Source organism: Uloborus diversus, chromosome 1 (genome assembly GCF_026930045.1).
Source record: "Uloborus diversus isolate 005 chromosome 1, Udiv.v.3.1, whole genome shotgun sequence".
NCBI lineage: Eukaryota > Metazoa > Arthropoda > Arachnida > Araneae > Uloboridae > Uloborus > Uloborus diversus.
The window spans coordinates 102,330,055-102,357,679 of NC_072731.1; the positions used below are offsets into that span (position 1 = coordinate 102,330,055).

Consider the following 27,625-nt stretch of genomic DNA (forward strand, 5'->3'; position numbering starts at 1 on the left):
TTATTTTAATGATTAGTGTGAATCTAATATACTACGCTGTCTTGATTAAAGTACAACTTAACTTTGTTATCTTTTTAGTTAATTATTGATTTGTGCATGAAAATAATTAACATATTTCCAAATTAGTAAATTTGAGAATATAATGATAATTTTTATTTTTAGTACAATGTCTAAAATTGATATATTTCACCTCTCATTATTTATTGTCACCTTTGTGACAGTGACATTGAACATGTAAACTTCTTTTTTTTTACATTAATTTACATGCTTGAAAATACTGTTCATGGAGGTGAGAATTCCAAATAACCACACTTGGTTTTAAAAATAAAATCTGCCTTCTTGTTTCTCAAAAAAATATCAACACTTCTTTATGGCTAAAAATAAACAAGGTTGCTCTCTTGTATCACGGGGAATAAAATGTGATGTACTGCCATCTGTCAATGAGAAATTGCATTTTGTGTTTGGCTAATGGAGGTAAGAATTTATTATGTGACGTAATCCATTATCTTATTAAAACAAACTAATTAACATATAAAAATATAGATATGCATATTAAAAACATAAACATTTAGTATTTGAGACACTTCTGGAAGAAATAAACAAATAAATACACTTTTAGTTAAACAAGTTATTAAGCAATATTAACAGTCACACTAAGTGTGTGACATGCCACGAAGGTGGGAATTTACATGCTGTGAACCAAAGACATATTAAAATAAAAACTATTAAAAATTGTTGGCAGATTTAAAAGGATATATTTTTCATGAAAATAAAAAATACTTTAAAACGAATTAGTCCTTAAAGTTTTTACTGTAAAAGGGAGGTGACAGCAAAGTTACACTTTTTGAAGAATGACCCATAAGAGAAAAGTAAATGCAATAAAACATTAACATTTCAAAAAAGTCAATATAAATAAATATATTATTGTTGCTGCAATATCCAAAATTAAAAAAAAAAAAAAACAAAAAAAAAAACAATAATAATCAAATAAATTTTTTTTTTTTTTTAAATTAACAACATGAAACCTAAAGAAGCTACAGGTAATTGCTTAAATCATCATTTGGATACCTCAATTGCCAAATCAATTAACTCCATTTCTTTAAAAAAATCCCAATTTCTGCTTTAATAGTGCTTTATAAATGCTTAGTATGTGAATTCATATTAAAGTTTTAGTTCAGTACATTTCTGACCATGTGATGGCAGAAAATGAGGCCTATTTACTCAACAATATGAAAACAAGGGCCTATTTACTCTTATGGATAATACCATCTTCATAAATTTTCTCTACTTTTTGTTTTATGGAGCTAGTCAATTTGGCAAGTGAGGCATCTATTTAATGATCAGGCATAGGCCATCAAAACGGGCAGATTATTAAAAAATGAAAATACACCACTTCAACTAATTCTAGTTCTGGAAAAAAAAAGGGGGGGGGAGTAAAGGGTAGGAAAAAAAAGCTATGGGGAAGAGGGGAAGGAAAAGGGGAGAAGCGTAAATTTGAAAACCTAAAAGCTAGACTAGTTCAGTAATTTTTATAGACATGACCCAAATGAAACAGAAATGAATCCACTTCGATTGCATTAATCAGTTTTATTAAAAAAGGGTTTGCAATGTTTTGGACACTAAAGAAAACACCATGATTTATACCATCCTGTCTATCTGATCCCTACCATCCTGTGCAGATGATTTTAATCTATTTGCATAGTTGAATTCTTGATTAAAATTCTCAATTTTGCATGCATTAATTTATTTTATTTATTTATTTTTATAATTGTAATCAAATTTTTCTATATTTATGGATGTGTGCAAATGAAAGTGTCAAAAATACAGTAAAAACCCCTCTAATGCGGACACTAACGGGATTTTTTTTTTGTCCGCAATAGAAGTGTGTCCACAGGACAGGGGTTTAACAATGTTGGCCTTCGAATCAGGGAATTAAAAATTGTCCGCATAAATGGGAGTCCCTTCGGAGGGGTTTTACTGTATATTGCAATATTGACTTAGATGCAATAAATGATAATTTTCAACTGTGTTTGAGACTCTTTTGCAGCTTTGGGTAGATTTTTTTCTTTTGACTATGGTGTCATTTGATGTTCGAAAACTAAATCAAATTACCACCAATCTACTTTCAGAAATGCCAATAATTTGTTTCTAAAAACCATCAAGCTACTATTATTTTGTTTAATGTAGTAGCAGAATGAATTATATTTAAAATATGAAATAAAAAAAGAAATTGCACATCTTTTAAAAAAAAATAAATGCTTACATTTAATCATCCAAATATTGTTCTTTAATCTCTGATTTTTTTGAAAAAAATCTGATAAAAATATCATGTAAAACTTACTATATGCAGATCCAATTAAAAAAAATTAAAGCTCTTTTTTGCACCTAAACGTTGCACATTTAATAGCACTCCTTTGCGCTACAAATGAAACTTTTTATAAAATATTTTAAAAATGAACTTTCAGAGGAAAATATTATCAAATATACTCATTAATTAAAAATTTTCTTATTTATTTTCTGCATTACAAATATTTAAGTAAATACAAATTGATTAAATTAAACTTCTTAAGCTCACTTTTGGACAGTTTAAGATACTTTCAGGCAGTTTCGGAAGGGAAAAACCACCTGTCCTGTCTGAATCTAGTTTTGGACATCCAAAAACTCAACCCTGTTAAAAAAGAGATTGGTTTTAAAGTTTCAAACCTTTCGGTAATCCAAGTTGTTGAAGTTCATTTAAAAGTGATTCTTCATCAATGCTATGCTTTGCAGAGCTAGTAAAAATAAAAGAAAGAGCAGCTATGGTAGCTTTGACATCCCCTTGTTCTGAAAAGAAAATTTAAGATTAAATTCACATAAATAAACATTTTGATAAAAAGCAATATACAAGCATAAATACTAACAACTATAAAACAGTGATGACATAGGTTTTAAAGATATCATTCTTTGCAGACAAAGAATTCACAACTAATACTCTACCTTCTAAGTTTCTTAGGAGATGATGACAGGCAATATGTTCAGACTTATTATTAAAAGTTACACGCTGAACTATTAACAGACGATTAGATTTCAGTAAGTTTTTGAACTTATGTTTATTTATGTGGAATAAAAACAGAATATCATAAAACTTCCATTAAAAATTTTTTTTTTAATGTTTTTTTAGCAATAGTGTTCTTATGTGTGCTTTGGGTGATTTTTTTTAAAAGTTTTTTAAAACCCAAACTTTTTTTTTATGCAGTTTTTCTCTTTACATAGTTTATTACAGAAATGAGATCATTTTAGATTATATTTAGACACATACATAATTTAAAAAATCCACAACATAATGATTTAATTACCATGATAAGAAAGGAAGCATTGTTGGTGAACTTGTTTTCGTACTAGAAACGGACTATTGTTTTACATTCCGTCCCTACTTAATCGGATAGTGGATAATCGAATACCCCACTTAGAGGAATATAAATCTCTGGAACAAAAAAAAACTCATAGCACTAATGTTAAATTTCCCCCCTTTAAGAAATATTTTTTTCATCCATACCCTGCTTAATCGCATGCATATTCAAAGTTTCTTGAGCTAAACTCTTTGTTTCAAGTCGAATTTTACATCTCTATCTTCCAAAGCTCAAAAGAGGGTAATCTTATTAGTTGGCTTCTAGGTGTAATCTTATCTAAAGTTGTAAAATGCATTAGGGGATGGATAGGAGTGTTGGAAGAATTGGACCATATGCAGTGAACGGGGCTTAAAATGTTTCTTTGATTGGCTCTGGTCCAGTCCCGTTCCCTCTAATGCCTCAAGAACTAGTTTCTTTTCTGTGTAGACAGTGGTTCCCATAGCTATTTAGTTCTTGTTCTTAGAAGAGACATTTGTCAATGACGTTGTTAGACTTGTTTGACATATGATGAGGTTCTGTAGCTGATGAATACGGAAAGGCTTTTTCCGAAATTGGTTGGTAGTTTATTTTCAGCTCTGCTTCAAACTGATTGTCGGGTAAAATGAACGCAAAAAGGATTGACATAAGCTTATATGTTCAGTTAAAAGTTTTGGAAGCAATTAAAAATAACAAAAAAATGCAGAGGGATAATTGCAAAATAATTTGAGATTTCAAAACTCAGGATTGGAGAATAAACCAAAACGCTGATGAAATTGAGGAAGAGTTAATTAAGAAAAAATAAAACTAAGTAAATATAAATTTTTTATGTATTCACATATGTTACTGCACGTATTTTTTTAAAAATTTCTTTTACAAAGATTAAATATCTTAATTTTGAGGATAGTCATGTCTCTATTTAAGTAACGAAGAATCACTTATGATTTATCGCAGTAATAACGAACATAAAACCAGCAAAATGCTTTAAAATATATTTCTTATATTCCCCGTATAATCGAACAACCCACTTAATTGAATAAGGCAGGTCCGAGCCGTTGATATTCGTTTAAGCGGGGTTGACTGTATTTGTTTTTACACACCATACTATCGCCTTCTGAAGTCAACAAAATTTAATGTCCATCTGGTTATCCTGAATGTTTATGCAAATGAAAAGAAGTCCCTTGAGGTGCTTCTGTTCATTCTTTTCTTTTAGGAGCTGAGTTGTTATTCTTTCTCTTCAGAAGTCTAAATACTGCATTGTTTGACTTCATGTAGCTTACAGCTAGGAAATCAACTAGCAAAACAATTTCAATATTTTGAGCACTGCTGAAATGGTTCCATCCACATTTTTTACTTCTCAGCAGAGGGCTGTAGCTTCCAAAAAGTTTGTCTAATACATCAAAAAGTCCCATTCCTTCAGTGTATTTTTTGATGAGATGAGGTTGTGGTACATCTAGCTTGTATTTTTATGCATTTGAGTAATGTTTTCGCACACAAATCCAAGTGCTTTGTTCGTTTAATACAGGGATTATCAAACGGTGGGTTTGTTGGCATAATTATAGTTAAGTTTAAATATCCAATATCCTGTTTAAGAAATTTAAACTAAGCCAACATTAAATGGACATGAAATGTCAAATTGGAGACAAGCAAAAAGCATATTTCAGAAAAATTCATTTATTTAAATATGACTAGAAAATATAGTAAACATCCCTGTAAAAAGACCCCCAAAATATCACAACAAATAAGTTCCATGTAATAAAGGATAAAATGTCACCAGTCTGTAGATGAAGTCACAGGTCAGTCCTAAGTTGACAATCCCAGGAACGCACAAAATCGACCGGATTAAACTTCGGGAACACAACACTTATCTTGATAGGAAAACCACATGGGAAGATTCAGTGAACTTATCCAGAAGAACTCATGGAACTCATTTCCCCGGCAATATCAATTTGCCGGACATAAAATAAGCACTTCTTCACCCGGACTCATTTCATTACCAGGACTTGAAATTCCAAAACTTGAAAACTACATGATTAATGCATCACCAGTTACATGCCACAGACTCCCGCTAACATAGCGGGGGAAAAAACCACACGTGAGCCGAACTAGGCCTCACGAGAAAAGCAAAACAACCGGAGATCGAAGAGAAGAGAGAGAGAGAGTGTTGCCACTCACCTCAATATATATATTCCATCAGCCAATGAGATTGCGTGCCTCGATGTGTCATGATATTAACTTCAACTACAACTCATTTATTTATTCCACTGCCGCGAATTTTCGTACTCCCTCCATGGTACGTGCGGTCTTAATCAAGTGGAATTAAATTCAAATCATCATGTGACAACTCAACTTTCTCCGAATCGACACATCGAAACACGCAATCTGCAATGGATTAAGAAAACAGTCGCCATTAATTATGGCGTGGAGAAAACGTCGATTGAAGTGTCAGCACCAACTAGTTGAATTATACCTTTTACCAGACTGGGCTAAAAGTAGGTAACAATATTCAACCTTAAAATATTTTCTTTAAATTATCGGTTGTGGACTGAGAATAAATAAAATAAAATTATATTTTATGCCAACAGGGTCGAGACCCCCCATGGGGGTCGGGGGATGTGTCCAGGGAGGTTGCAAGATGTGGAAGAAAAGTTTAAAGAAAATTAATTTATTGCTGTGTTTTTATTAAAAAAAGAGTACGCATAAAGCTTTTAACACACATACAAGTTGGTTTTGTGTTCTATTAGTTAGTGGGATGCATGAGCTTGTTTGGACTTAACCTTATTTCGAATGACCTTTGTAACACACAAAACAGTGTCATTCTCCAGCGTCACACGATTTCTAGATTTTGTTTTTAAATTTAACAATATGGAGAATCCTTGTTCACAGTTGTAAGATGTAGAAAATGTTTGTTTCTTTTTCGTACTGTGTGCAATGATAGAACTTGAAGGAGCGCAAGGTTCAATAACTCATAAAACTACCACAAGATTATAAAATCAGTAAGGTCTACTACTGTTTCTTATTATAAAATAATTCATGAGAAAAAATGCATGTTTATTTTACTAATTACTTGTGTTTCTAAAGATAAAACTTAACCGCTTGTGCAGTTTTTAGTTATTGTTTTAGTGTTTAGACAGAGTTAAAATTTTGGTAGGTCACCAAAATACTTAGTCTAAAAAGAGGATCGCGATGTTTAAAACTTTCAGAACCCCTGGTTTAAGGAATATACTAAGGAAACCACAGCATTATCACTCTAGTTACACATGCGCACTGATTTGTCTGACTGATAATCAAAGTTTTTTCTATCTTCTGTAGAAAGGAATTAGGGATTTTAGTGGGCAACAGGAACAACATTTATGGATTGCTCCTGTTGCATGTAGAACTTTTTTTGATAGCTAAGAAACTATCTCCTAAGAAGTAAAAAAGCTCTAAAGATATTCCTTATATACTTAGACGTGTCAGAAAAAACTGATAATAGATCTTTTACAACCCTGGATCCTAACTGCATATGAGGCGGTCCTTCTTCAAAATATGCCACAGCTTGTTCTGTAGGAAGCTCTCTTTTGCATTTTTTTTTAAACATTGATCAACAGTTCTTAAACATCAAACTAAATTTTGTATAACTTGAAAATATAATTGTGACTTACTAAAAAGCTTTAGAAATATGAGATGTTTAAAAGTCAACTAATATTAATGTTTCAGTATGGTGTAACAGTGCAGCTATCAGAATAGGTGCAGGTTTATAGCCATTCCCTCCGCCTTCTTGTTATTAATTTCTTTTATAAACCTCATACCCATTCAAAATGTAAAAAACAATTTGGTTTTGATAATATCTATACAAGATTAACATTGAAAACAAGAATATATAAGGGAATTAAATAATACGAAACTTGAAGTTTCCCCTTGGGGCCGAGCGAATCACTTTATAGAAACTGGACTCCCTAAAAGTTTTAATGTTACAAAATTTTGAATATGCTACTTTGAACTGGCATATCGTTTTGAAATATCACTGTAAATATCTGCAAGTATTTTAAAATCATACATTGAAGTATTTGTTAAAAACAAAATATCATAATATTTTCTGAAAAATCCAATTTTTGTAAAAATTTATGAGAAAAAGCTAAATAATTAAAAACAGTAATTTTTGAAAAATCACCATAAATAAAATAAGTATATAAACATTCAAACTGGAATTAAAAAAACAACTTCTAACTATGACTAATAAGTGCAGATAAAAACTTATTCAGTTTGAATGTTATTTTCTTGGGAGAATTTTTTAGTTTAAATATCATATTCCATTTTTGGAACATTGGCGGAAAATGGTTAAGTGTGTCATTTTAAAAATATTTTGTAGTTAATAAAAGCATGCAAAAGTATAAGAATTACCAACCATATTTGGCATCGGCTGTAAGCTTGTTCACTTTGTCAAACTAAAAACAAAGCAAAACAAAAATCAGATACACTTCAAAGTTTTTCATAATAATGCACAGAGAACAAATGAAAAAGGAAATCCATATTGCAATACTGTATTCAAAGCTGCCATATTGTCACCGAAATTTGCTGGATAAGAAAATGTTTAGGAGGTCAGAGTGACTTCCTATGACCTTTCAAACAGGGCACAATGGTCCAAACATGGAATGCGTGCAGCATATTTCTGAAATTGAAATTTCTTTTTTTTTTTAATGCTTTCCCAAAGAAAATTTTTGCGTTTTAGAGAGTGTGTCTGTAAGATTATAGAGCCCTCATGTTAACTCTGACTGTACACAAAAAGCCTGCACGAGCTAATGAGTGAGATCAACAAAGGTGGAAAGATGCATGACGCTGAGACAGAACAAAGTGCATTGTTATGATCTGCCCCAGACGGGAGTCTGATGTTTATTTTGTATTTGTGCTTAATGTGCTTTGTTATTAATGTGCATTAGGGTGGAGTGAAAAAAATGAATTTTTAATTTTCAGAAAACGGGTACCTGTCAATTACTGTGCACGAGGCTTGGTAACACACACACAATTCTTTAAAATAATTCATTTTCAGGAGGTCATCTTAAGTCTGCGCATTTGACTTAAAAATTTTTAATTTTTGAATATTTTTAGATTTTTCAAAAAAAAAAAAATCAAGTATTAGAAATGAAAAAAATGATGGGTGGTTATTAAACTGCAGAATAAGGACTAAAATAAACCAAGAATTTTTTTTTAACCATTTTTAGATTATGGTTTCAGTCTGCACCATTACGCCCAAAGATATACAAATCTCTCGATATGTCCGATATTTTCAAAATATCGATCCGATATGGAGTTGTCAACAAACAGACAAGTGTGGAGTTCCGTAATATACAAATCCTATACACTGATGGAAGACTTGATGACACCCTGCATTTAAGTAAGACAGAAGATGACAAAATGCACAGAATAACTATTAAAGAAGACCACATATTTCCAATAGAGGGGCCTGAATCGGGGTTTATTGATTACACCGTACATTGTCTGGGAAAGTCACTGCAGGGGTCTGTCCAGGATTTTTTCCCAGGGTCCGTCTTTTGTGAAAAATTAAATAATTTTTGTGAAAAATGAATAAATTTTGTGAAAAAATAATTAATTTCGCAAAAAAAAAAAGAATTTTTTAGTTAAAAACGAAATTTTATAATTTAGAGATGGCATAAACCTGCATCAATTAAACTTAAAGTTGAGTGTTTTCCTCTTCTATGTCGAGAATATCATTCTAGAGTGTTTTTCTGATATTTGGCGGAGGGGGGGGGGGCATCGCTCTCTGAAGTATCAATATTTATCTACCATTCTACATTTGGTTAAATTATACTACAAAATATTTCTGTCCAGTAATTTAAAATAATTGTAACAAAAAAAAAAAAAAAAAAATTCAGAATAGGGTTCAGCATTTAACTTTGTGACCCAAGACACTCTTAAAAAGCACAGAATTTCGTTTAAAAACGTATAAATTCCATGATTTTAACAAAAATAAAAAGTTATTTTAGTTGTTTACCTCTTAACAAAGCGTAATAAACATAAAAAATTCGAAAAATTCGGATTCCGATAGCGGATGCAAAGAGATCACAATTCTCAAAGTGAAGGCATCAAAAAGTATAAAAAACGACTTGTAAAAGAAATATTTTTGATAAAATTATTTTAAAATTGCATTTTAGAGTCCTATGATAAACATTTCATTAACATCTGTGGACACAGTTGAAGCAAAAAAAAAAAAAAATAATAAATAAATAAAATAAATAAATGAATGAAATAAAATAAACCATCTATTCAGCATTTTAATTTTTGACTCATAACAGAAAATGGAATTTTGCTTTAAAAAACTTGAAATGAGAGTTCTAACAGAAATAAAGAGACTTTTCATTTATTTGCATCCTAATAAAGCGAAGTTAGCTCGTAAAAAGAACAAAAATATGACTCTCATATCAGATTCTAAAGGATTGCATTTTTCAAAATGTAGACATCTAAAGAAAAAAAAAACGGTAATTAAAAGAGTTTATTTAAAGTTAATCATCCTTGTTAGCATCGAAAAAATCAAAACCCATATAATTTTTCTCCCAAAATAACAATTAAACATCGCACCCCGCACTGTAAAAACCGCAAATATTGACAAGCTAGTAAAATGAGAATATTTTCTAATCAAGTCATTATTAAGGGTTCAACGCCAGGTGCTAAGTGGTGATAATTTTGAAGTTGGTAACCCTATCTGAAGCGATCATATTTTTTTCCCCATCCTTACTATCCTTTTGCAGTTCTAAGTTCATTTCGCAGATATATATTATTATTGTTTATAAAATCATGAGCGGGGGGGGGGGGGGAGAAAAGTGCTTACCAATGCCTTTTCAGAAAAGTTTACAACAACATCGCTTCTAATTAGCTGTGATAAAACAAACAACCATTATATTTATTTGGCAGTAGCAATTATTTATCGCTTGCAGAAGCATCGCAAGAGTGCCCTATTTTTTTTCTTTCAAAATTAGCCGATTTTTGTATAAGCTGATCCCCTCTAATTCGACTCTCAAAAAAGGTTCAAAAAAATTATCGGTTTTATACACAGAAATATGCATTGTTTTGCTTTCAGATTTGCTCTTTCAATTAACAATTTGTGAAAGATCCGATCTTGTTTATCAGAATTTTGTGAAGGGTCCGTTTTGTTTGATCGGGATTTTGTGAAAGGTCCGTTTTGTTTGATCGGATTTTTGTGATGGGTCCGTTAACGGACCCAAATATCCTTTGGCCAGACCCCTGCAACTGACATTGAAAATTCTATATTAGCGTACTTCAAACAACCTCTTCACTCTTTGTGTCTGAAATAGTTTGCATTGATTCTGATGGATGCAATACAAACATGTAATTAGGAAATTGGAAAAAAAAACTTGGTAGATCTCTGCAGTGGGTCATTTGCTGATTGCATCCGACGAACTTCCTTTGCAGCATTTGTGGGCAAGCTAGATTAACCTATGGGAGGACTGAATGGATTTGCTGGTCCTGTTGATTGAAGCTTAACAGCATGCCATACTTTGAAATCAGTCTCAGTTTGAGCCCTTAGAGTTTGTTATTAAGTAAGATCAATCGTAGCAACAAAAATGATTTTAGTACTAACCAACAGCATCTTTATGATTTGTGCAAAGCAGTTTCAACTAAGAAAACATTCTAAGAATTAGAAAACAGAAGTTCAGGAATGCTTTCACATGCCAAAAGGTAAGACTACAGCTAACAGAATCTGAAGACTGTTTGTAGCCACTACTACTCCAACTGAAACTTTAAAAGAGCTCACTACTTTCATTGTAAAACTGGTGACTAGTTCAGGATTAAGTGCAATCCAAAAGTTACTAATGGAGCTACAAACTTGTAGGAGACAATAAAGAGTTGCACTGATCTCTCTGGAGAAAAATCAGAAAATTGTATCCAAATCCATCCAAATTGTATCCAAAACAATGCATACTTTGTTCACCCTGAAAGCATGTTGTTATCCTTGTTAGTTGATAAGAGGTTAGATAAAGATACTGGCTTTAAGTCGTATTATCAACGTTTGATCTAGAAAAAAAAAAGCAAACAAGTGAGAAAGTATCAGATCCCAAAAAATTGATTTTGGAGCATCAGAACACATTGATTTGGTTTCTTGGCATGATGTGAAAGTTACAGGGCCACCTTTTTACATGTCATTTGACAACATAGGATTTACAAAGCTTACTGGGAAGCTGAGAATTTAAATATGATTTCCGAATGCACTCTTTTTGAGCTTTCATCACTCACTCAAGTGGTTGAAAAGAGCTGTCAAAGAGGGTCACTCATTCTGACCGGAAGAAAAGGTTAAGTTTAGTAAAAATAAAAGCTGCTTCATAGAAAATATCCGGCCAATCTATGACCCCAAAAAAAAAAAAAAAAAAAACACAGTTTATCTATTAAAGACTAATCTAAAAAATGTAAATGTGTGCTCTCATTGGTTGTGCGGAAGGGAGGGGACAGGTGGTACTCAAAGTGCAACTACCTCCTCGTGGTGAGTTCTGGTAGTTCTATATAAGCTACCAAAGAACTGCACATTGTGAGGTAATAACAAAAGGATTGAGAAAAAATTTTGAAAACAATTTAAGTTCATATTGAAAGAAAATGTTAAATTATAAAAATGTTGAAAATATTGGAAACTTGTTTGAACTTGGGACGAAATGCGCAGACTGAAACCATAATCTAAAATCGTTTTTAAAAAATCTTAGTAGGGGAGGGTGGGCCACAATGAGGCAAAAAAAGACATATTTTTCATATATTGGTGAGTTCTAAAGAACAGAAACATATTTGATTATATTAAAGGTATCAAATTATAGTGTATTGCACCAAATTTAGCCCATTTAATGTTAGAAAGAAAATGTTATGAGGCTTTATAAATTCTATGAAAAGTGTCTCATTGTGGACCAGTTATGGGTCACTAGCTAAAGTGGCCCATAACCGGGCCACAACCCTCCCCCTACCTAAAGTGTCATAGTGGCACAGTTATGGGCCACTATGACACTTTAGGTAGGGCCACAATGGGACAGCTGAATAATCACTATTATTTTTACCTAAAATATTGCCATCTCATATGTTAATTCTCTTAAATCTCTCATACTTTTTCCATAACACATTTTTGAACTAGAACCAGAGTAATATAAAGCCTATCCTCTGACTCAGGCCCAGAGTTGCAAAGAAACATTTTTGCGTAAAGCATATTTTAAAAGTTTAAAATTGTTTTTTTAACACGCTTTTATTAGCTTCACTTGTATGTTTGTGAGTAACTCTCCTTTAGACTAAGAGCTAGTAGCTTATTAATACAAATACAAAAGTGACGACCAGCAACAGGCTCTGGGCCCAGCTAGACTGGTCCTAGTCAATTTACAATCCCCAGTGAAGATCAATGGCCCTCTTAAAACTGTCTACTCCTTTGCTCATTACCACCTCTTCCGGTAAGCTGTTCCAAGGTTCCACTACCCCTGCTAAAATAATAATTTTTCCTAATATCCATGTTAGCCTGAGATTTAAATAGCTTAAAAACAATGACCCCTTGTCCTGTTTTCAGTGCTAAACTTTAGCCCCGTAACATCTTTCGTTTTAATAAATTTAAACAAGCTGAATCATGTCCCCTCGGTCTCTTCTTTGCTCAAGACTGTACATTTTTAGCCTTCTAAGCCTGGAATCATAATCTAAGTGGGAAAGTCCACTTATTAGCCTTGTAGCCCGCCTTTGAACCCTTTCCAATACATTAATGTCTTTCTTAAGATAAAGAGACCAAAACTGAACAGCATACTCCAAATGGGGTCTTACCAAACTTCTATATAAGGGCAAGAAGAACTTCTTTTAGATTTATTTGAAATAGATCTATTGATAAACCCAAGCATCTTATTGGCTTTGTTGCTAGCAATACTGCACTGTTGGCTAAACTTTAAATCCTGGCTTATTAGGACCCCCAGATCAGTAACTTTGTCTGCCTGACTAATGACTGAACCTTGCAAATAATAACTTGTACACTTATTTCCATGCCCTAAATGTAGCACTTGACATTTCCCAACATTAACAGCCATACCCCATTTATTAGCCCACTCCGTAATATGATCTAGATCCTCTTGCAGCTGATTTGCTTGTTCTTCATTTTCTACCGTCCCCATAACTTTGACATCATCAGCAAAACAATTCATGTTCCCAGAAATATTTTTGTGAATATCGTTCATAAAGACAATGAACAAAACAGGCCCTAACACTGATCCTTGAGGAACCCCGCTTAAGACCTCACTCCAATTAGAATAATTTCCCCTTACAACTACTCTTTGTTTCCTTCCAGTCAGCCAATTTTTTACCCAAATGAAAGTTTTCCCTCCTATTCTTATATCAGCTAATTTGCTAAGTAGAGCAACATGCGGTACCTTATCGAAAGCTTTTTGAAAGTCAATGTAAACAACATCTACAGGCTTCTTATTGTCCAAAGCCATGGTAACTTGGTCATAGAAATGTAATAAATTAGTTGCACAAGATTTACCTTTCCTGAAACCGTACCGAAAACTAGTCAATAGATTATTAGTCTCTAGAAAATTTACTATCTTAATTTTCATTAATGTTTCAAAAATTTTGCAAACCACCGAAGTTAGACTCACAGGTCTATAATTTCCCGCACTCCCTTTAGACCCTTTCTTGAAGAGAGGTGTAATGTTAGCCAGCTTCCAGTCTTCTGGCACTGTCCCCGAATTATAAGAAGCATTGAAAATGTTTGCGATTACATCTGCTAATTCCTCTGCACATTCAACTAAAATTTTCAGATAAATATTATCTGGCCCCGGAGCCTTAGTCTCTTTAATTTTTTTCAAATGAAGTAAAACGTCATCCCTGGAAAATACAAAGTCCTCAAGCTGTACTATAGCTTATGTCTTGTTGGTGTCAACTGTTGAGATACAGTTATCGTTAAAAACACTCGAAAAAAAGTTATTAAGAACATTAGCAATATCACTATCGTCCTGAATTAAAATTTTGTGCTCATCAACCAGTGGCCCAATATGACTATTTCGAACTTTCCCCGAATTAGCGTATGCAAAAAACCTCTTGGGATTCCTGTTTATATTATCTGCCAGTCTTTGCTCCAACTCTCTTTTCTGAATCCGTACCAAATACTTAAATTTACGCCTTGCCTTACAATATTGGAGCCTATCTGCACTGTGACCTGTTTCTCTAAACCTATGAAAAGCAGCTTGCTTGTAATTTAGAGCGTCTTTAGTTTCCCTGGAGAACCACATTGGCCAAATTTTAGTGTTGACACCCTTTCTCCTAAAAGGAACATGATCCCTAACCGTATTCGCTAGATTTTCCTTAAACTCTGCCCACTGAAGATTCACATTGCTATTGTCCATTCCACCACTTTATGAGCGTTCGTAGCCGAGCACTTTAAGACGCGGGTCTTTGCTGACGTTTACCTCCGGGAATCATTGGGCGTGCATTCTAATCCTGTCTACATAGAAATTAAATTTATAATCTTACAACTCAATTTTCGCCCACTTTTTGTATCAGATTCTTTTAAAATTTGGAATGCAACCTCAGATCCAATGACAATGCAATATTCTGTAATCAAATTAATTTATTAATGATAAGTTATTAGTTTATTCTAAATAACATGCTTTTATTAGCTTAACTTTTATGTTTGTGGGTCCAACTTTCCTTTGGACAAATAGCCAGTGGCTTATTTGAATTACTTACAAAGTACAAATCAGAGCTGTGGAGTGTAACAATGTTTGCACATGAATTTACCAAAAAGCATTCAAAATGTATCTGATGCAAATAATGCAATAGAATACTAAGATACATTCCATTATAAAAGAATAATAGTTTAAAAAACTAAAAAAACATGCTTTTGTAGCAAAATTAACTAAAAAGTTAAAAATAATCTTTGGATGACAAGTATGTAAAGTAATTGATCAAACACTTAATTTTACTGTGATAAAAAAAAGTGTGGGGGGTTGCCTATTTAGGTTTTTGCATGGATAACAAGTGGAAGAAATTTAAGACAACTGATAAAAAGCCCCCCCCCCCCACGCTTTTTTTTCTATTACAGTAAAATTAAGTGTTTGGTCAATTACTTTATATACTTGTCATCCAAAGATTATTTTTAACTATTCAGTTAAGTTTGCTACTAAATTGTTTTTTTAGTTTTTTAAACTATTATTTTATGCTTACATACAAAACAATTTTAATTACATTAAGCAAAAAAAAAAAATCATTAGGATTTCAAGAAAAGAATAAAATAATAAATGCCAAACATTAATTGATGCTTAACTTATATAATTATTTTATACAACTATTAATTATAATTATAAAGTGCTTTGAAATAAGTACATAAGTACCATGTTTGGCAACTTTATTACCACCTAACCAGTTTTGTTTTGTACAAAGCTGTGTAGTAAAATAAAAAGTTCACTCGTAATAATTAGTTAAAATATAAATATTTTAAAATCAAGTCTATTTTTTATTGTTAAATTTCTTTTTTGGAAACTAAAACAAGAAGTAGATAAGTATTTTACACTTGCTTACTGCTGCTTGGGCCATAATGAGACATCTCATTGTGGTCCAAAAAATTTGTCTCATTGAGGCCCAAAGAACAAAATAAAAATTTTTACTTCATATTATTAAAATAAACCATGAGTTAAAAATAATTTAGCTGAATAATAGAAGATTAAAGTGTAAGTAACAACATAAACTACAACACTTAGCCTAATTGTTGAAGTTTTGCAAGATTATTATCAATGCAAGAAATTATCCAAATATAAAGTGTGTCCAAACAGGAAGCATTTTGGTTATGTTTGGTTATATTATATTATATATGTTATTATTGGTTTACTTCTCCTAGGTGGTGGTAGCTGTGATTAATCAAATGCAGATACAGTGACCAATGTGAATGAAGCAATGCAAGTTAAATTAGAAACAGCAATATACAAAACAAATAGATATTGTTTTCGTCCGAAATTTGCAGTCTTTGAGCAAAAACCAATCACGACCCACATAAGAAGAGAAAAATCTATTTTAGAAGATGAAGTTTATGGGGATCTTTTGCTAAATGTTACAATTATTCAATCTCTGCAAAACTTTCTGCAGTGGAGTCACAATATGCCTTTTTATCAAGCGCATTATTTTCCACGCAAAAATTGTCTGTCATCCCATACAAGCGATGCTTAGTTAAGATAGATTGGATTCTTTTTGGGCACACTTTTGCGTACTAAACGATAGTTGTTGATTGGAATGTGACTTTGTAGTACTCTGCAATTCATGTACGGAATTGGAGAAAACTACTAATTTAAGTAACAAAAGCAGTCTTTTCTAAAAAGTAAAACTTTTTCTATTTGACAGTGAAATTTAACTGTTAGAAGAATTAAGTCAATCTCCTGTAATCAGTTCCTTATAATTCCGAAATCTTGTGGATTGAGTTTGAAGCAAGACTGGAAAAAATAATGAGAAATGTTGTAGTTGTATATTACTTCTTTCCTTCATGACTTTATTTATATATAGATAAATGTGTTATCTAAAATTGTCATACTGTATTTCACTAGATAAACAATACCAAAACTTTTGAAAAAAAAAAATCAAAGTTTAGCTATACGCATGCAGTACTGGGCAGAAAATTTACATTTTATGATTTTTACTTTTCTAACACAAAACAAAAGGGATAGAATAACATGAGTTACTTACATCAATAGGTTCTCCAAGTATACTATTGACAACCTGATTGCACAGTAGCTTCATCTTAATGGAAGACTGAAAAGATCAATAGTTTCATTAAAGCTTTTGTAGGGTGATTCGCCAGTGGTTGACCGCATGCCAGTAGTTGACCACTCAAGCAATAATATGTACAAAACAAGAATGAATAAGTAGATAGTTTTAATCTAATTGCTGGACCTAATTTATAGCATCCTACAAAGTGTTCTCTTATAATTTATTAGTTGTAACTTAGGTTTTGAATGGAGGTTAGGACGGTACAATTATAAAGACATAGAAAAAATAAGGAAAATCACTTTTCTTACTAGTGAGAATTATCATGAGATAAAATATTCTATTGTATTCCTCGACGTTAAATTTTGTTCTTCAGGTTCATTTACTGATAAATGCTGATCATCCATGTTTGTATTAAGCAAATATAAAAAATTGCATCAATTTACTAATCATTTATGCTGGGATTGAGGGGTGGCCAACTACTGGTTGTCTAAAATGCAATTAATGCCAGTAGTTAACCAGAATGGTCAAGTAATGAACTTATGTTGGTTTTAAACTTTTTTCTCGAAGCCAAAGTGATTACAAAATTTTTTAGCTTAAGAAGAAATATAATGCTACTTTTGTTCGAAAAAAAAAAGTATTTTTGCAAGAAATTGACTAGCCGCCTGTCCGCTGAACCATTAGAATCAAAATTTGTGATACGGTTATTTGAACAGATGTTTTCCTAATCGCGAAAATTTTAAAGAACGTAGTACTAACACAGATTCTGTTATAGTAAACTAATTTCAGAAATTTCGAATTGCAACACCCACATTTTTCTTGCACAAATTGATCCACATATTAAAAAACCTCAAATTGTGTTGTTACGCATGGCGTGTGACAAAAACTTTAAAGATGAAAATTGTTTATCCTAGGGACAATATAAAAAAGAAGCATTTTGCATAACTCACAGGGTAAGACATGTATTAAAAGCACAAACCACTAAACACCATGTGCAAAGCTTAAGGACAAAATCTTTAAAATGCAGAGTGGAAAGCGTGTTTCTTCAGTCGGTGCTTAAATTTTCGTCACACGTCGATCGATACAATGCCATTTCTGGCTCATCAATACACTGATCAATTTGTGCAAGGAAAAAGTGGGCGTTGTCATTGGAAAATTTTAAGATTCTATCACTGTAACTGCAGCCATGAGATCACTGCGTTGTTTAAAATCATCAATCTCAAACGCATTCCTTTAAATAAACGTATCTAAAATTTTTGATCGATAGGTTCAGCGAATAGGCCGCTAGGACTCTGTATATAGGGAAAATTACTTTTGGACACCCCGTATAAACTATTAAACATTTTTTGTATAAGGGTTACTTAACAGTAATGTTATAATATTTAGGCATTATTCTGGCAGCTATGCTGACTAGATTTGGGTCGACGGTAACATTTGGGCCCTGCGACGACGAACATGATTGTGACTTCATATCTGCTTGAGTGGCTGCTATGGACTTGGGGAGAAATTAAACAGATATCGCTAAGTTGGCATCATTTTTAGTAACTTATTTCTGGCGCCAAATTTGGCGAGAAACTGCTAAATGTCGCCAAATTTTTTTAATTTAATAGGTCATTGCTGGCAGAGTTTATGTGCGAATGTTGAATTTTTTTAGCGATCGCTTTTAATTTATTTTGCGGATTATCCGCAAAATTTACTTATCCGTGGTTACCATGTCACTCTATTCTGCAGATAATTAGGAGTTTACTGTACCTACACTGATCACTCATAATATCAATGCATTATTTTTAGTAGCAATGTTTTAATATTTAAGCATTATACGAGCGATCTAGGGTGGCTAGATTCTCCGCCTGAGGTGTCTTCAGCGTCTCATATATCAATGATGTCATATGTGTTTGTAGTCTATAGGCTTGGCAAGAAATTGAACATTTAATATAAAGTTGGAACCATTTTTTGGTGACTTAGTTTTGGCGCCAAATGTCATGAAGTTTTTACGCAAGCGTTAACCGATTTTAGTCTTCGTCCAGTATCTTGAATTGGTATTAGTATCTAGTATCTAGGAATGCAGATCAAGAAATCTTTTTCGACATGATCTTTGGTAATAGTAAATTGGGATTAGTACACAAAAATAAGATTGAGTTTAAAAATAGTTTAAGATGAAGCTTAATTTTCAATATGGCTTTAAGTTAGTAACTTTTTCTTTGAATTTAATTTATACAATTGTTAATCGTTAATAAACTTGTTGTTGCATATAATAGGACTTTTTCATCACTTAGTTCAAGATAATTCACAAAACAGAAAATGAATTTGAAATTTATAGTTTGGCTAACTCTGTTTATGCATCACACTTAGCTAATTTATTAGCTTTGAATCATTAGTATTCTTAGCAAACCTTGGGCTATTACTACTCATGCAATATGCTAGAGAATTATAGCCCCTCCCCCCCAGGTGGGCACCCCTGGGATCGCTTGTTTAATAGTACATGTAGATGGGGGGGGTCCACATTAGATTCTTTTTTTAATGCATTTATTCATGATTTTATTATTGATGGAAATATATAGTTGAAAAAAGAAAACCTATACAAGAAAAAGAACAACAAACTAAATCAATCTCAACATGGACCAATGAGTAATAAAATATCACTAAACTAAATAAAGATAACACTAAGAAAAAATACCTGTGTTAAACAGCTATGTATCTAAATAATATTTAAAAAAAACACAAAATATGCAAATAATTTCAGAAATGTGATTCAGGTGATTTTACTTATGTCTTTTGGGATTACACGAAACCCCTTTTTCAATGGCAAGAAAAGAGTTAATGGATGAAAAGATATCTGAGAAAGATATAAGAAACCCCTTTTTCAATGGAAAAAAAAAATGAATGAAAACACCATCCAAGGACAAAAATGTGCTTACAATTCTAGCCAGAGTTGCTATCTCAGCAAGCACCCAGTCTGGGCAATCCAATTCTCCACAAAATCGAAATTTCTACATGAGGGATAAAACAAATAAAAGTTAACATACTCCAGATATTAAATAAATGAGAGTTCTAAAAGAAAATCCAAAAATAATATGAATACTTTTCCTATCATTGTTGCAAAAGAAATGTTATAATTTAAAACAGGTACCTAATCAGGAATGAATGTAATTTGCTACATGAAAGCTTATCTTTTTGAAAAATAAAATTGGAAAACACTTTTACATTATCTAAATTGCTCTTACCTCAGCAGATTATAAGCATTGGAAGAGTTTTAGCTGCCCCTTGATATTCACTAACTCTCAGCGGTGCCCTGATGAAAGCACACCCTGACCTCCCAAAAATGTTCTTATTATTGATTATAAATTTGAATATGGTATTGCAATATTGCACTTTTAACACATTTTTTTAATATATATATAATGATACCTGTAGTCTTTTATTAGATGTTGGTGGGCAGTTCTGCATGCTCATAATTTATCAGTCGGTAAAATCGAGTGATTTATCAGGTAAATTGAGAATCCCCCCCCCCCTTGCCTCCATTTTAGTCCCAGGTGCCCCCTGCTTTTTTTTTTTTCTATAATCAAAATTAAATCTTCTGTAATAGTAAGACATATTTTGATAGGTGTTTCTGGTACCAATGTAATGTATCCCACTCATCATATTTTTTGACTTTGTAGTACATAAAAGGCTGCAATAGTTAAAGATGTTTTGCATCAAAAGAAAAATGTGTCTGCAGAATAGAAGCTTTGCACTATAAAAATCCCTACAGCAAACAATTAGGTTATTTTTGGCAAATGCTGCTTGAAATGTTGATGTTGTGCCGATTGTATATACTCTAGGGCAGCGATTCCCAAAGACTGTTTGGGATAAGGATGAGTAGGGTTTCGCCACAGTTGCAAAAAATTCTACAGTAATTTGAGGAAAAAATAAAAAGTAAGGAGATCATTGATTCAAAATGTCGTGCCACATTGTAAATATTAGTCGTCATTAGCAGTGACATATTTGGCCGCCGAGGTGCCAGAAAATTTCTGCTGTGCATACGCCTTGAGCAGCCATTGTTTTTTAATGGCATATTTTTTTTCCGTGAAAAATATTTTCCTTTGAATCAATGTTTCAACATTGCGCATGTTTACAAAATACTCATTTTCATTTTATCACACCTAATAGCATTTAAGTTGAAGAGCTTTTTCATAATGTCAGATTGTCTTTGTTTGTTCTAATTTCATTTGACATCTTTCTCAATTCCAGATACTTTTTCCCTTTCAGGCACTGCTACTTTTTTTTTTTTTTTAACGGTGTGAAATATCATTGCTACTCAAGAAAACTTTATTTTAAATTCAAAACATGACCAAAGGCATAGCTTAGGAGAGCAGGAGGACACCTGTACCAGAAGCGCTAAATTGAAGCTATAAAATCAAAAAATGCAGTTTTTTCAACCTTAAATGAAAAAAGAAAAGAAGTCTATTGTGTCGATTAAAATCTGCGACAGGGACCGTTCAGATACAAGAAATGTAACGCGTCCACATTTCCCAAGATCATTAAAGATAGCCAAAGTGTTCATTTTCTTCAATTGTTGAGCTCCTCAAAACGTCTATGTAGGCTATCTTTGATGATGTTAGGAAAAGGGATGGGGCTTCAATTCTGAGACAATTTACAGGATGGTCCTGAACGTCTCACTTTATTAAGAAAATTTTTCGTATTTTGGACTTGAATTTCAAAAACTAACTGGAGGAGCCCTTTCAACTTCAGCCCGCCTCAAAAATTATAAGGATGCAAGGCTCCTAAAATTATAAGGATTCAAGAAAAAAACAGAAAATGTTCTGGTCAAGAACCCCCTAACGCCTTCCACATTATTAAAGGTGAATTAAAATTTCGTATTTAAAGCCTCAATTTCAAAACTAGTTCAAGGGAACAGCGCACGAGGCTGCAGTCAACAAATGTCCAAAATTTCGTTTTAAGGTTGTTAATTCTGAAAACTTTTTGGGAGAGCCTCCTCTTCTCCTGCCCACAAGAACCCTCTCCACAACTTTATAAAAACTCGTTTAAAATTTCATTTTTAGAACTTCGATTTCAAAAAATTGATGGGCAAGAAAGGGTACCTGATCTCTATCCCTTCCTTTCAATTTATCCAAAAAAGTCAAAAATTACCTTTTTCGGAATTAAATTTCAAAAAATATCCAGGGAGAATCCTGAACCCCAACCCTTTTAATATCACCCAAGATTTAATTTGATAAATTTAAATCAAGGGAAATTAAAAAGTTCATTTCACTCAGAATAGAAATTACTATTGCATACGTACGATATCAATTTTGAAAAAAATCGTGGAGCGCCCGGAACCCCATCCCTTTTCCTAACATCATCAAAGATAGCCTACATAGACGTTTTGAGGAGCTCAACAAATTTACACACCCCAACTCTATCCTTCCCCAACATCATTAAAAAATAATCCTCCCTTTTTTATCATTTTTAGAACTTCAATTTTTAAAATATTCTCGAAGGAAAATGTGCAATCCACATCCTTCCCATAAAATCATGAAGAACGTCTGCAGTTACGGTTTTAAGACTTAAATTAGAAAACATTTCTGAAGGAAATTTCATGAAGTACATATCTCCCACATCATTGAAGTTCGTTGAAATTTTGTTTTTAGTACCTCATTCTCAAGAAGATTCCAGAGGTGCGCCTCTGACCTTAGCACTGTGCCAAAATTATTAAATATTGTCCAAGTTTTCGTTTTTAATACTGTAATATCGAAAACTTCCAGGGGAAAGTTTCCGAACCCCAACCTTTCTAATGTTGTTTATGATGGCTTAGTGTTGCATATTTAAGATTTCAGTTTTGAAAAATATCCGTGGAGAATCTCAACTCCTATTCCATTAATGCTGTCTAAGATCTTCCACAACTGTGTTTTATCATTTGAATTCCAGATCGCAAATATTTCTTCTTCCAGTCACGAACAATAATGGGGCTCCATGACGTAAATGTAAAGCACCTAGGGTTCCGTGGCTTAAAAAGTTCGGGAATCGCTGTTATAGGGTGTATTGGATTTTTTTTTTTTCAAAATTCAATTTGTTAAGTTTACAAAAAATTGTCCGTACTAACCCACATCTTACATAAAAAAATTTTTCAAATCCAAAAATATTTAGGTGTCCCGCAAGAGGCCTAAAGTTTATAATTTTCTTTAAAAAATCAATATTTTCTAAATATTTTTTTTGAATAACAGAAAAAATATTAAATTTTTTTCAAGTTGAAAATTGTGAATAATAAGGTCGGGAATTATCGTCAAATAAAAGGTTTTGCTCTCATGCGGCATTTTGGTTCCTGCATAGTATGGAAAAAAAAAGGATTTTTCAAAAGTTTAAGTTAGAATTTTCAATATAAATGCATCAGCTTTTAAAATTTTATTTCGCAAATGTTGGTTTAAAAATATCTTTGCTAATAAAGAATTTTTACATTTTTTTTTACACAAACATTTCTTTATGTTTAAAAGATAGAAATTATTTAAATTTGTGAAGTTTAGAAAAAAATTAAAGGTTATAAAATAATCTTGCAAACATAGCTTTCATTTAATTACATAAAAGTAGGTTATTACAAGAATTAAGTTAAAAAAACTAAACACCAAAACATATGTAGAATATTGTGTGTATTATCATATTATATCAAGTTTTCCTTTTTCCATACTACTGTTTCTCAACATCTCTAAAAGGATGTGTGAGTGTTGCTGGAGGCTTTTTCAGTACACCATTTGTAGAGTATTGCAAAGCCACATAATAATAAGTAACTATCGTTTGGAGCAAAAAAGTGTATCCTTCGCTTTGTATGGGATGGGAAGGGATTTTTGCCCCAAAAGTAATGCAATTGATGAAAATGTGAGCTATGGCTCCACAGCAGTTAGTTTTAGTTTAAATAATTGTGGACATTTAGCAGAAGATCTCCACAAACCTCATGACCTTCTAATATTTTTTGTTTCTTATGGGAGTCATGCTTCGCTTTTGCTCAAATTTCAGACAAATACGATTTTTTTGATTTATGTACTGCTGTATCCATGCTAACTATAATGACATTGGTCATCGTATCAGTGCGTTTGATTCATTACAGCACAGAGTGAACACTGATTTCACCAAGCCAGTTTCAGTAAAAGTTTTTAATTTTACCTCTCACTTGAAAGAGACAATCAAAAACTTGATCCGCTTAACCTACTGTGAGTCATCCTGTGTTTCATCCAAGTTTCTGTCGCCTCTTTACGAATATTGCAGATTAGTCAGTTATTCATCCAAACATAATTTTTTCAAGATACCACCCATATTTATCATATCAGCTTCATGGTGACAAAGACATTGGCAGGCATTTTCTACAAGGTTAGAAACCATAATGAGGTTTTTATAGCTTTCTTCTTCAGAGAAAAATATTGTGCACTTTTAGCAAGTTCAAGGTTTCGAGTGTTTTCCTTAAGCTTACTGAAGTGTTCCAACATTGTATTCTGGCTGCTCCAGTGGGTTTTGCAATCTGTACTACACTTTCTCAATTTTTTCTAAAGCGTAAATTTCTGGGTTTTGAATTTTAGTGTTGGTTTTCAAAAACTTTTATAATTTTTATGCATTTTCTCAACTGCTGAATGTATGAAACTGAAACCTCGATTGAGAACACAAATTCGTTTTCAGCCTTCATCAAATGAGACAAAAGTTTTCTTACTCATTTTGTAGAAATACGGGAAAAGTGATTCAAACTTCAAATGATGCTTGTGAAAATAATCGTTTTATGAGGGGCAAAAGTTATAAAACGTTTGCACAGCAGATCTTTGCAGGTTTTGTTCTTAATCCCGTAAAATATCATGCGGGATCCCACAGAATTCGGGATTGGAAACCCTGTTTCTAACCATCCACGTGATCTTGTAAAATACTTTTTTTTTGTGGAAACTACAGAAGTATAGAATAAATGCAGGAGACGTAGTCGCAACTCTACAGCTTGAATACGCTACCCTTGCGGGGATTAACAATACCACCAAAAGGTAAAACATTCCATTCCATGTGTTTTCTTTAGGATAAATTACTGGCTTTAGACAGTTTGTGGTGTAAAGCAATTTCAGAGGAATAGAAAGGAAAGCTTCCCACAAACACGGTGAAAAGTTACTGTCAGTCATTTAGCTTCAAAGCAAGTTTTAAGTTACGGCATTCGTTTCATCCGCCATTAGATAGTTACTGCAGCGCCCCTATAGTTAATTGGAGTTGCGAATATTGTTTATGATACTTTTTTCCCCCTTGCTTTTTTCTCTGACACTTTACTGCGTACATTTTTCGACTTGAAATTTTTTTTTAAATTTTTTCTGTTATTCCAAAAAAAAAATTTAGAAAAAATTTATTTTTTGGAGAAAATTATAAACTTTAAAGCTTTGTGCGGGACACCTTAATATTTTTTGATTCGGTTGAAATTTTTTTCTGTAATATGTGGGTCGATAGAGGCAACTTCTTATGAATTTGACAAATTGAATTTAAAAAAAAAGTATTTTCTGATACACCCCAATATACTTGCGCATAAGTCGTAAGTCGTACCCCCCCCCCACTCCAAACGACTACCAACTTCATTTGGAAAGAGTTTCATGGGAGAGGGTGATGTCAGAGGAGTCTCAAACAAAGACACTATCGGCAAAACAATTCAAAAGGACTAAGCATGCATTTGGGGTGGTATGATGAAAATTTGATCGGTCTGTGAGACCGCACGTCCCCTCTTACGGGTTTAAGAAATTATTCAGCTCAAAATTGAAATTAATAACTGAAGAATTATATAGCTAGAAAACATCCTTTACAAGAAACATCTTACCATGTTACAAGAATTTCAAAAGTCATCAAAGTTACCACGAAAACCACTCCTCAAAGGACTTGTTAAGTCAAAAGCTTAACTTTCAAACTCTGAAAATTGTTTAGAGTAAAGAGGCTAGTCTGAAGATAAAAAAAAAAAAATACGCAAAGAGTAAATGAACATAAGTTTAAAAAAATTAGCTCTTGTCTAAGCCATGGAATGTGTACACTCCCCTCCCACCAAACTTTTCACGAGAGTAAGGAAAGTAAAGAAGAGCACGAATGCGCGAATCGTCGCGGCGACAGATAAACAAAAGAAGCGCCAAGTCGCAATCGCCAAAATCTGATCAGTCAACATCAAATTCCGGCGATTTGTAAAAAAGCAGGCTCATCATTTAGGTGCCTGGTAATAAGAAATTATAAAATTTCCTTTTAAAATTGCAAATTCACTTTCAAAAAAAAAAATATATCAAAAATGTGCATATTTGATGAGACCGTAGCCTACGGACATATGCACAGTAAATTTAATTTTTGTATTTCAAAACTCGTGTGGCAACACTAAAACCTGTTTTTTAGTCTTGTGCTGTGTTCATTGAGGAGCGCGTCTGATAATAGGAACCCCGGAGGGGGATTGCGCCGAAGGCTAGGACCACCCATGGAGTTAATGAGTTACCCCCTGCTGCGCAAGTAAAATTTGGGGTTGCCGTATTTGGCGCATTCTCGCTTAGCTGGCGATTTGAATAAATCTTGTTTTTAATACAGTTAAAGCATGGGTTGAAGTTAAAATACACGAAGAGTTGAATGTAGTTAATGACGCAGTTAATGCAGGCCTTAGTTACGTACAACAGATATCTCTAAAGATAGTTCTTTTTAATTTAAATGTGCAATGAACTTTCAAAAGTACCGTTGAAAATTTTAAATTAAACGGTTTAGATGAATTTTAACTGTTAACTACTTATATTAATTGGCATATCCTGGCATGTTTAAAAAAAGCGTATATCTTGAACAAAATCGATGCATTTTAATTAAAGGAAAGTATTTTCTGTGCAAGGTATGTGAATTAATTTTTAATCAATTAAATCATTGAAATTTTTTTCCATTTCCTTCACATTTGAAAGTCTTAACTTCTAAGGTCGCGTTCGAATAGAGTGACCAATGGGTTCGAGGTACGATATTCATGAATTGGGTTCGAGGTTAGGGGAAATTACTTGGTCCGTGAGTTTACAAATATCAATGTTAAGTACTGGTAAAGTTCGCCGTTAAAATTCAAGATTAAAATTATGTTTTTGTTCTTTTTATTCCATATTTTTGGTTTGGGAGAAAGATCACATTATGCCGCACTTCTGCTTGGCACTCGAATGCGGGAATAGTGAATCATCATGTTGTAGCTTAAAAATGTAGAAGCTTCCATACCTTTGCTCGATCATAGTCTTAAGAAAAAGCATGTAAAAAGATAATTGGATTCATAATGGAAACATCGATAACAAAATGGATAGCAAAAGAGAGTGCTAGTATACTTTAAAATCTACCATACTCTATTGCTGACTTTTTTGTTCTATATGCTACATTTTTTTTTTGGGTGACAGGTAGGTAAGAACAGTTATTACTCTATGTTATTTCAATTATGTTGTTTTGATGTTCAAAATTTTACATTGGTTTCATTTGCTTGTGTAATGTATAATAATCAGTAGACGTTAAATCCCGGTTATCACAAATTTGCCATTTCAACTGCGCTTGCGCGCGGACTTAGCTTTTTGGGATTTCTGTTTTAAGATTTT

At 32.7% G+C, this 27,625-nt stretch overlaps 1 protein-coding gene across 1 annotated transcript in view; it reads right to left on the bottom strand.

Annotated features, from left to right (window-relative positions):
- The window catches only part of LOC129234123 (COMM domain-containing protein 4-like), a 32,862-nt gene extending 6,786 nt beyond the window's left edge, over positions 1 to 26,076 (bottom strand). The window contains exons 1-5 of the mRNA XM_054868018.1: positions 25,870 to 26,076; positions 19,991 to 20,062; positions 17,052 to 17,117; positions 7,753 to 7,792; positions 2,704 to 2,823 (exon numbers count right to left, since the gene is read on the bottom strand). Of these exons, the coding sequence (XP_054723993.1) occupies positions 2,704 to 2,823; positions 7,753 to 7,792; positions 17,052 to 17,117; positions 19,991 to 20,062; positions 25,870 to 25,872 (301 nt within the window). The 5' untranslated portion in view covers positions 25,873 to 26,076. The remainder of the gene's footprint in view (positions 1 to 2,703; positions 2,824 to 7,752; positions 7,793 to 17,051; positions 17,118 to 19,990; positions 20,063 to 25,869) is intronic.
- Between the last annotated feature and the right edge of the window lie 1,549 nt (positions 26,077 to 27,625).